Source organism: Gigantopelta aegis, chromosome 4 (genome assembly GCF_016097555.1).
Source record: "Gigantopelta aegis isolate Gae_Host chromosome 4, Gae_host_genome, whole genome shotgun sequence".
In the NCBI taxonomy this organism is placed as follows: Eukaryota; Metazoa; Mollusca; class Gastropoda; order Neomphalida; family Peltospiridae; genus Gigantopelta; species Gigantopelta aegis.
Genome location: NC_054702.1, coordinates 84,857,611 through 84,868,035, shown reverse-complemented (window position 1 = coordinate 84,868,035; position 10,425 = coordinate 84,857,611). Strand labels below are relative to the sequence as shown.

Sequence of the window (10,425 nt, the reverse complement as noted above, 5' to 3'; positions counted from 1 at the left end):
GCACTCAACAAAATGAGTTAAATCCTGCCCCTAGACAGCATGTTCTTCTGAACTGAATATCGTCAAACACTATTGGGATGCCCTTTCAACTCGTATCTGCCACATCATAATTAACTGGAAATCATCTAGACCATCACAATGATAATATATCTCTAAACTGATGGGATATTACAGTGTGATATTAACACCAGACTTCTAAAACAGATTTTTCTCCAATAGATTATTATGGTTTCTTTCGATAAGAAAAACTTACTGAAAACAACACACACATTGTATGGATTGAGTTTATTAATATTAAGATCTATAAAAATTGAATCTGACCAGACCAAAAGGTCAACACAAATTTATTGATGGATATGAAAAAAAGAAGAATGACAAGTGTCTTAAAATTGGCAGCAATAGTATAATACATACTTGACTGTTTGTACACAATTTATAGAATTAAACAAGATAAATATACAAAATATCTGGAACAAAAATGTGTGAATGATTTCAGTTACAATATTCTGAAAGATGAGTTTAGCTAAATTGTGAAACAAACAGTTAAGACCATGCCTTCTTGGTTTATTTTTTTAAAGTTGCAATGAAGACATGCTTTTTTGTGCTGTAAAATCAAAATGTAATAGTAAACTATATGTAGGTAATTAAACATAGGTTCTAAGTAACTGAATAAAAATTTAAGTTTTTATAAGAGACATGTTATATACATGTAGATATACCCGATGTCGAAGAAGATGAAACAATCTTACATTAAGTGCAATACCATTCTGTTTGCACCATTAATACAAAATATTTTGAAAATATGATAAAAACAACAAATTAAAATCGCAATGATCTCAAACTTACATATACAATAAAGTACAAAAATCAAATTTTAAAGGAAAACCCCTCCAATTACATGACACTGAAAAAAGGTGTATGCAAGTACACCTTAGAAATGAAAAGCTAAAAACTTTTTCTATGATTGTTTTCAGTATCTATACTCAACAATGAAAGTTTAGCAAATATTGTCTAAATTTGCCATGGTGGAATAAACTTAAAAGAAAACCAGGTCCTCCTGTTGTGTTAATGCAAAGGTTGATGAGTTTATGTTGTTTGTAAATGGTAAACATTTCAGATGTGAATACTAATTAATAAAAGTAGGTTAATTTATAAATGGTATGCCCTTTCTTTTAACATTAGCTAAACTTTCGTTGTTGAGTATACTTTCGTTCATTTCTAAAACAGCTCAATAGTAATTAACAAAAGAAAAAGAAATAGTACTGTTTTAAAACACAATATGAAAATAAAGTAATTTTAAAGAAACCCACAGAATACTTCATCATTTCATCATTCAATTAAAGGTTTGTCATTTGCAGATCTCTGTATTATACAAGTACAATGTAAATGCCTACGTTCACTGTCAATGATATCAGTTGGTTTACAAAATATACTAACAACGAAAATTTAGCAAATATCTTTTAAGACGTCTAAATTTGCCATGGTTGAATAAACTTAAAACAAAACCAGGTCCTCCTGTTGTGTTAAGGCAAAGGTTGATGAGTTTATGTTGTTTGTAAATGGTAAACATTTCAGATGTGAATACTAATTAATAAAAATAGGTTAATTTATAAATGTTATGCCATTTCTTTTAACATTTGCTAAACTTTGTTGAGTATATAAACATTGATACTACAAACGAGTATAACCTTTAGTCTTAATGAGCATTTCATAGATCAATATTCCCAGTATAGGAATGTGTTTAACTCTAAGGTGTACAGAAAATTTAACCAAATTATCTATAAAAAATTAAAAATTGCATGAAATTAGTTCCATCAAATTATAACAAAACCAGCCAACTGTTTTTAAAATTTGCAGTTGGCGAATCTTTTAAGTGGCAGAGCTACTTTGAATTAATACATGAAATGGTAACACGAAAATACAGAACTATGATCAAGTAATATTGAAATGACAAAACATTACATAAGTTTGTTTACAAACATTAGAAATAACTGACCACTATACTCTAATACAAATGTTTCACCTCATTAAATGTATGTTTATCATGCGAATGATTAGCATTGTTTATCCTTGTAAAATGTTAAGAACCAAAAATGAGTAACATCTTACTTTATATGCCAATGAGTTTACCTGTACTTTAGATAGTACACACATGGACAAGAATTTCTCTAAAAAAATATATGATATAGGTTACTGGTAGTTAAAGATCAGATTTCAACAATGTACATGTATGTAGGTCACCTGAATGATAATGGTATGTACATGCACAACAAAGTTGACAACTATTAACACACATATATGTACATCATAATGATTGATGGAAAAAAATAATAAAAATAATAATTCTAAAACAATTTTCTACTTCATGAAAACTATAAAAACTAAAGTACTGTATTGCAAGAGAATGGGTAAATGTAAGAGCTGGATCAAAACTACCAACAAGGACAATACATAATTTTAACCCTCACCCTGATTACCTTCATAACTCATCTACTAGCAATTGCTTTCATACATCAGGGCTCTTGATTTCACTTAATTTGGGTGCAACAGGGTTTTTTTACCCGTTCTGAAAACAGCAAGGTCTTTTTAATGCAGTAGTTACCGACAGCTGCAGAAGAGTGGTCGATATTCAGAAATGCATTTAAAGTTATCTTACCTTTGCAGAAGCTTTGAGGTAAAATGTTTTGAGGCCAGCATGTTTTTACTTCATTTCAGCACAATTATTTGAGGCAGTGTTTATTATCTTATCTTTGTTGCAATCTAAAGCCCTGTACATGTACTGACAAACTGTTCCATACTGCTATTCTTGATCCCAAGGACCTACAACAATGATGCCAGTCAATTTCATTTTAATCAATTCTATTAAAACAAATTTACATGTCATCAGCTGCACATGAAATAAAATCAAATACAATACACTAACACTAGATGTACCATGCCTATAAATACATCAGTATTAATAATAATGTAAGTTAATGATCTTGTTTCGGAGGTTCCTGAGCACCTGAGGATTCTTTTGTTTCACTTGCTGGAGTTTCCACTGGTTTAGCAGCTTCAGTTTTCTTTTCTTCAGCCTTCTCTTCTGGCTTTTCCACAGCTAGCTTCACTTCTTCCTTTGTTTCTGGATCCTTCTTAACTTCTTTAGTTTCAGCAGCCTTTTCTGCCTCCCTTTTTTCTTCGTCAGTGCGTGGTCTTTTGGATCTAGGTTTATAGTTCTGTCTGTCAGTGCGGCCACCACCTTCACCTTCATCCTCACTATCGGAGAATTCTTCATCGCATGCTATTCTCTTGTCAGTTGCCCTCATGGAATTCCGTTCATCTGGATTCTCTTTGTCATCCTCTTCACTATCATCAGGAATAGCATCTTCAGGAATCGCTTGCATCTGTACTCCAGGTGCATGTGGCAGCATTCTCAGATTTTCAAACAGTCTTGTTTTGATTTTGTCAAGGTATTCTGGAGTATTCTGATTAGCCATGTTCGATGGACTGATATGAAGTTTGAAGTCTGGCCCGTAATATTCAAAATAATCATTGTAGGGCAATTCATTTGCAATGTCAACACCAAGTGCTGCAGATGTTTCAAATGCCCAGCAGCGAGCAACATTTCTAATTGTATACCCTCCACCACCTAAAAGTAGTATGGGAAGATTCCATTTCTTCATATAGTCAACACACTTTCCATGACCCTTCAGTGTGATATTAAAGCAGCCTAGCCTATCTCCAGATAGAGAGTCAGCTCCACACTGTAGGACAACAGCACTAGGCTGGTATGTCTCCATTACCTTTGTTACAACAGGTTTAAAGATCTGCTCAAATGATTCATCATCAATGCCATCGCGTAGTGGAAAATTTACAGCGTAGTATTTGCCTTTGCCAGCACCTATGTCTCGTAGATCGCCAGTGCCAGGGAAGTACTCTCCATACTTGTGGAAGGATACGGTCATGACCCGATCTGTGGTGTAGAAAGCCTCCTCCACACCATCACCGTGGTGAATGTCAATATCAACATACAGGACTCGTTGATGGTACTTGAGAAGCTCCAAGATGGCCAGGACAATGTCATTGACATAGCAGAATCCAGAAGCCTCTGATTTCTTGGCATGATGAAGTCCTCCAGCCCAGTTGACAGCAATATCAGCTGCTTGCTTGTTCAATTTGACAGCTCCTGCTACTGAACCACCTGTTGAGAGCTGACAGAACTCGTACATTCCATCAAAGACTGGACAATCCTCTCCAACATTAAATCTCTGCATCTGCTTGTTGTATTCGGACATATTGTCTGGGCGAATACTTCGAAGAAACTTGATATAGTCATCACTGTGAAACTTGGTCATTTCTTCAGCTGTGGCCTTGTGAGGTCGATAGATCTCCATCTTCCTGTACAAACCATAGTTAAGGATAAGATTGTGTGTCATTCGTATTCTGTGTGGCTTCATAGGGTGGCCCTGTCCATAGTAATAGTTTCCAATGTCACCGTCATAATAGTAACACACTTTTTTCTTGTGCGGCTGAAGGGACATCTTGAAATCTGGACTGCTTGTTTGTTGAAGATCTAAAATTATAAAGAGTTAAATGAAAATACAAGCTCATAGTAACTAATAATAAATATTCTCAAAATATATTCTTTATTTAATTTCTGGAATATCATATCCTTTCAACTTTATATTATATTTCTATTCCACAGCAATATATGGTAACCACGTTTTTAAATGAGTGTTTACATGGTTTCTTGCTTTTGTTTTTATTCTGTTAGTTGGCCTTTGGGATCCTGCAATTAAACTTACCAATAATGGGTCTACTTAACATTTGATGTGTATCACATGATCTCACACATGCCAGATCAACAAGACAAAATCATTTAACTTTTATGATTTTCATCTTCCCCCTTGTTAGAACTTATTTTCTAGCTCGACAAACGTAATTAGGTGGAATTTCTGCCCAGGAAAATGGACACCAAGTTTAGTTAATCTACAAACTTGCAAGACATTTGGATAAAGTTACAACAAAGAGAAGCAAAAATCTGTGATGTTCAAACAAGGAAATACTGCTTGCCAAATGCAAGTAAAAAAGGTGAACAAAAATTAATATTTTAAATAATAAAATGTAACCAATGTACTTCTGAATTATCAAAAACGGCTTTAATAGTCAAAATATGTTGTAGCGTTATAAAAACTAAGGTCTGTCACTTAAAAAAAAGTGTTAATCAATGACAAAGTGTTCATCCACTGTATATATTTCAAAAACATATATTTAATATCACATTAAGTTTTTTTCAGTGGTAGCCGGGCTACCATGTTATAAAATCTAGTAGTCCTCAGTAAAAATTGGTTACTGTAGATGGCCATTCCATGTTTTCACTATAGTTATCTCTAGCGGCAGAGAGCTATCATAACCGTCCAAATGTCCGTCAAGCTCTTGAATGGCAGAATGCTTTGGCTATCGTTAGACAAAACACATTTTGGGACGACAATGGTATAGTTATTGAAAAATGTTGAATATTCATTGCATGTTTTTGCTATTAGCCAAATGCAGTTTGGGACGTCAATAGTATATGCTAGAATGTGTGAAAGTATTTCCGTTTGGTATTATGCAGTGTTTCCCCCAGGATTTTTGTTCAGAGGGTTGGCAAAATAGTTTGACGTTAACTGAGCCCCCAAAGGGTGTGAAAATGCTAGGGGAGTTCGGGGGCATGCTCCCCAGTAGTTTTTTTTTTTTTTTCCAGTTGTTTTTAGATGCATTATGGAATACATGTGGGTGTCATGTACACTTATAGAAGGAGATACATGTATTTTAAGATAGATTTTAATAATAATGTTTATTATTATAAAATATCTGCATAATGTCAAAACAATAATTTGAAAAAGTATAAAAGTATTAGACTAAGCACAAACAGATAATACATATTATTGAATTACTGATTGTAATATGTATTATCTGTTATCTATCTATTTATCTAAAAGTAAAATCCAGGTCTTCTAGAATTTAAAAAAAATCCACTAACCATGGGATTGGTGATTTTAAAAATTAATTATCCATGATTGAATATTCATTAGCCCTACTTCTGTATGTGTATCAGGGGTTCCAGAATTAAAAAAAAAATTACTTCCAATACTGACCAGTGAATAAAACATTTACTGGTCATGATAAAAAAATTCACCTGCTAAATTGTAATCACTCAGTGACTGATAAAACAAAAGAAAATAAAAGTTTTTTATATATGTAGGTACATTTTTAAATTTGTGTTAATTCATTATATAATGCACTTAAAAATAATTTCTTTAAAGTCTTGCAAATTTAATTATGTAATGTTTAAATATAATTTTAAAAACAACAACACAAAAACAAAAACAGACCAAAAAAACTACAAAAAAAAACATTTGGAAGTGCGTAAAACAATATGGTTATGTGCAACCTTAAAAATACAACCCCTGATCTGACGAGACTAGTCACCATTTATTTTGTTATGCCTGCACTGTGTTAGAGTAACAACTGTTTGGGTACCAGTCAATTATGCCAAATGACTGCAACATTTTGTTAACTTGGACTTTAATAAAAATTTGTTTACATCTGTAGATATATCCATTTCAGGGATGGGGCATAGATTACTGGTGACCATATATTCATTAGTGAACTGTTGCATGTGAAAGTATTGACTTGTAGATCCATTTTCCTTTTTACATATGATCGATGTTGGTTGATTTTTATTGATTTTTTTTTCATTCGATCATCATCATGGTGGTTTATTTGTTTTCCCCTCACTGGCCACCAGGCTCTAACAATGTACATATTTGTGGAATACTAGTGTATTTATGACTACTAGCATTTGCATTTTTTTTTTTAAATAATACCAGCGAATTAATCACAGAAGTGAACTCGTCCCTTTTTTTTAATGGTTACAATTTTTATGGTCCCGGTAAAGAAATTCACGGGGTCGGTGCAGGGTCCTTCCGAGCCCTAGGGGAAACACTGATTATGGGAAACTGGAGGATATTTTAACAAGTGGGTTGGGACGTAGCCCAGTAGTAAAGCACTCACTTGATGTGCGGTCGGGCCTATTGGACTATTTCTTGTTCTGGCCAGTTGTCCACGACTGGTATATCAAAGACATGGTATGTGCTATCCTGTCTGTGGGATGGTACATATAAAAGATCCCTTGCTACTAATGTCTAATGGAATTTTAAATGTAGGGCCTACAGGGTTTCTAGATGCTTTCGAGACGTTTCGGCCCTGCTACACATTCGGCCCCGGTTATTGTTGTTTTATTAAATCAAATTATTCAGTCACTTGTGTTTTGTTATTAAATTATTGTAATTTCTTTCTCTCATTCTTTCTCTTTTTTTTTTTTTTTTTTTTTTTTTAATTGAACATAATACATGAGTGTTAAAGAATAAATAAGAGCCAACCAACCAAAACTGTATTTAGCTTTGATAATCCAAAAATGAACATATAATTATTAAACTGATTTTCTTGTTTGTGTAAATACAATTTAATAAATTGCAATAAATTGTTTTGCGTTTTTTCTACTTATAATTTGTGTGTATAATATGTATGAAGGCCTGTTCTATGTATGTATGTATGTGCGCGCGTGTGTGTGTGTATGTGCTCACTGAATGTTATTCAACAAATTAATGTTACAAATTTGTATTTTATTTATATTATTACCGGTGTATGTGACAATCTAAAGTGTTACTATACCAATTACAGCATATATCTGTATACACGAACACTAGATCGCTGTATATTGCAATAGAGGCCGAAACGTCCTGACACCTTCTAGATTATGGTAGCTCCACTGCCATGGCTAGTCATATTCAGTGTTGGGCTAGCAAATAATTACTATAATTAGCCCGACGGCTAATGGGGAAAAAAAAAACTTGTCAAATACGGGATGCAGATTATTTGTTCTCTGGACGTTTCGTCCACTGTTGAACTCGAGATGATTCGTTCACAACTAAAACTTGTTCTTGGACAATTCGTCCACTATAATTTTATTTGTTTATTTTGGCCACACAGCACATGCATACATGATGGGGAGGGTGGGGCAATGCACACCCCTTAAGAATGTCTTGTGATTTTATGAATGTAACAGATGATAGAACTTGGCTGGAACTTGGTAGCAGAATGCAGATAATATGGTTGTTTATTGGTTGGTTACTTCGAACGACGTCACGTTATGGTATTTTGACATAAATGACGAAATTTTCACCTGGTGCGCATTGACTATTATTAAATCACAGGGGACAATATTTCGAAATCTGAGGGAACCTGAAGTCGGTTCATGTGGTTTTTACCTAGGTAACCAATTGTTCAGTTACATGAATTATATTTGCGTAACCCTTGGGTTACCTGATCGGTTACCTCAAAATTACGTTCAAATTATATTTTAAATACATAGTTTTTAGCTGAAACATAAAGTTAAAACAAATACAAAAGAAAACATTTTACAAAAAAAAATGTCTTTAATGCTTAAAGTTAACAACATTATAAAAGAACTGAATATCAGCCCCAGTACTGAAACAAAATACAGGAGCGTAGCCAGAAATTTTCGTATCATTACGCACGCCAAAGGCGTGCCCTAGCGGGGATATTCAGGGGGCCTCCCCCTGTGAAAAGTCTGAAACTCAGGACACCTGTAGATGCAATCTGAGCCTTTTTTTTTTTTTTCGAGTCAATTTTAAGAGGATATTTTATAGAACAATTACAGACAGCCTTGACCTATTCCCGGATTTTGTTTTTGCATTGCGCACAAGCGTACTGTGCGTAATGGGCGCTACGCTTTTGAAATATATACATAATCATTTGGAGGGATTTGTTTTTGCATTTTGCAGTGGCTATGCTACTTTCACTTTATCGATGGTACTTCTATACTACAGTGACGTTCCAAATGTTTGTTTTATTAAAGCTCATTATGCGATGTTAGTATTTTAAAAAATTTGTGACACTTTTGGATTCCTGTTTACTGTTTTTAACATGTGTAAAATTATTGGCAATCCAATATTATGTCTACATATATTCCTTTAGAGATAAAATAGCAGCAGATAATTTAGCCATCCCCAGCGGTCTGAGCACATTTCTTTAAAACTTTTGGCTCGACTCTATACTGAACATTTACTTTAGACTGGTTGCAAATTACAACTGTTAAAATATAACGTTGTTTACTGATTCGCTGCACATCAAGTATCTAAAATTCAGCCTAAAACGTTTATTGAAATACTTGAGTATGTCTGCGTGAATAAACGTCCTGTAATCGTGAAGTTTGCAAGTTTTAATTTCTGAACGTTTACAGGTCATGACGTAACCAGTTTGCGGTTCGCGTAAATTTAACTTTGCGTAACCGACCCGCGAACAGAACGGCGGTTCGCGTGAAATATTGTGCCTTGAAATCATGTACCAGCACGTGGACGAAATGTGTACGGTAATATAGCAATCGCAATGTAGAAATGGTAATTTAGCAACAGTTTAGTCACTAGCTGTTTTCTAAATAGTATGTCAGAATTATAGGTGTAATTGAAGAGCAGTTTGAATAACAACATATCAATAAAGTACTATAATGGACACAGACAGACAATAACAAGTTGATAGTGCCACTAAAATTTAGTTTGTTTTATATACTAGTAGTTTACCACAAAACGAAAATAATTAACCATTTTAGTGGCTAAGAAACAACATTTTAGATTTATTGATCTAAACGTAATCGAATGGACGAATTGTCCAAGGTGGGTGGACGAACTGTACGTGGACGAATTGTACGGTGGACGAATCGTCTGTGGACGAAATGTCCAGAGGACAAACCGTCTGGAAATCGTCAAATACTGCATTTACATATTTTGTAAATATGAATATCTTGCCCCCTTCTTTCCACCCCAGTCTAAGGATTTGTAGCTCAATCTTCCTCTTTAGGGACATATCTGATTATTACTATTAGTAAAATTGTATTTATTTAAAGTAGGGCTAGTACATTTTTTATCATGGCTAGAACATTTTTAAAATCACTGATCCCATGGCTTGTGTATTTTTATAAAATTCTAGATGCCCTGGGCCTAGCGGGTTTCCTCTCTAAGACTTGCCAAAATTACTAAATGTTTGACATCCAATTAATAAATCAATGTAATCTAGTGGTGTGTGTAATTAAATTTAAATTGATTCAAAAAAAAATCCTTAAACTACCACAGGCACACTGCCGCACAGATCTAAACTCATGAGATGCACAGTGCACAGCACATTATAACAAAAATACTCAGCAAAAATACCAGACCACAATTATTATTAAGAAAAAAGTAGATAACTGTAAATGTTTACGGTCTATAACTTACTCTAATAGTTGATTATCGTTCAAACTTTCTTAAATTTGAGACAACAAACACACAAAGGCGCCCACACTTTGACTGACGCACTTTTTTGCCAAAGCTTCTTCTCAAAAGGACT

At 33.9% G+C, this 10,425-nt stretch overlaps 1 protein-coding gene across 1 annotated transcript; it reads right to left on the bottom strand.

Annotated features, from left to right (window-relative positions):
* Window positions 1-270: 270 nt before the first annotated feature.
* On the bottom strand, window positions 271-10,420 carry LOC121371271 (histone deacetylase 1-like). The gene is made up of 2 exons (XM_041497042.1): window positions 10,314-10,420; window positions 271-4,552 (listed from the first exon to the last, which is right to left on the bottom strand). The coding sequence occupies exon 2, from the start codon at window positions 4,518-4,520 to the stop codon at window positions 2,973-2,975; it is 1,548 nt and encodes a 515-aa protein (XP_041352976.1). The 5' UTR covers window positions 4,521-4,552; window positions 10,314-10,420; the 3' UTR covers window positions 271-2,972.
* Between the last annotated feature and the right edge of the window lie 5 nt (window positions 10,421-10,425).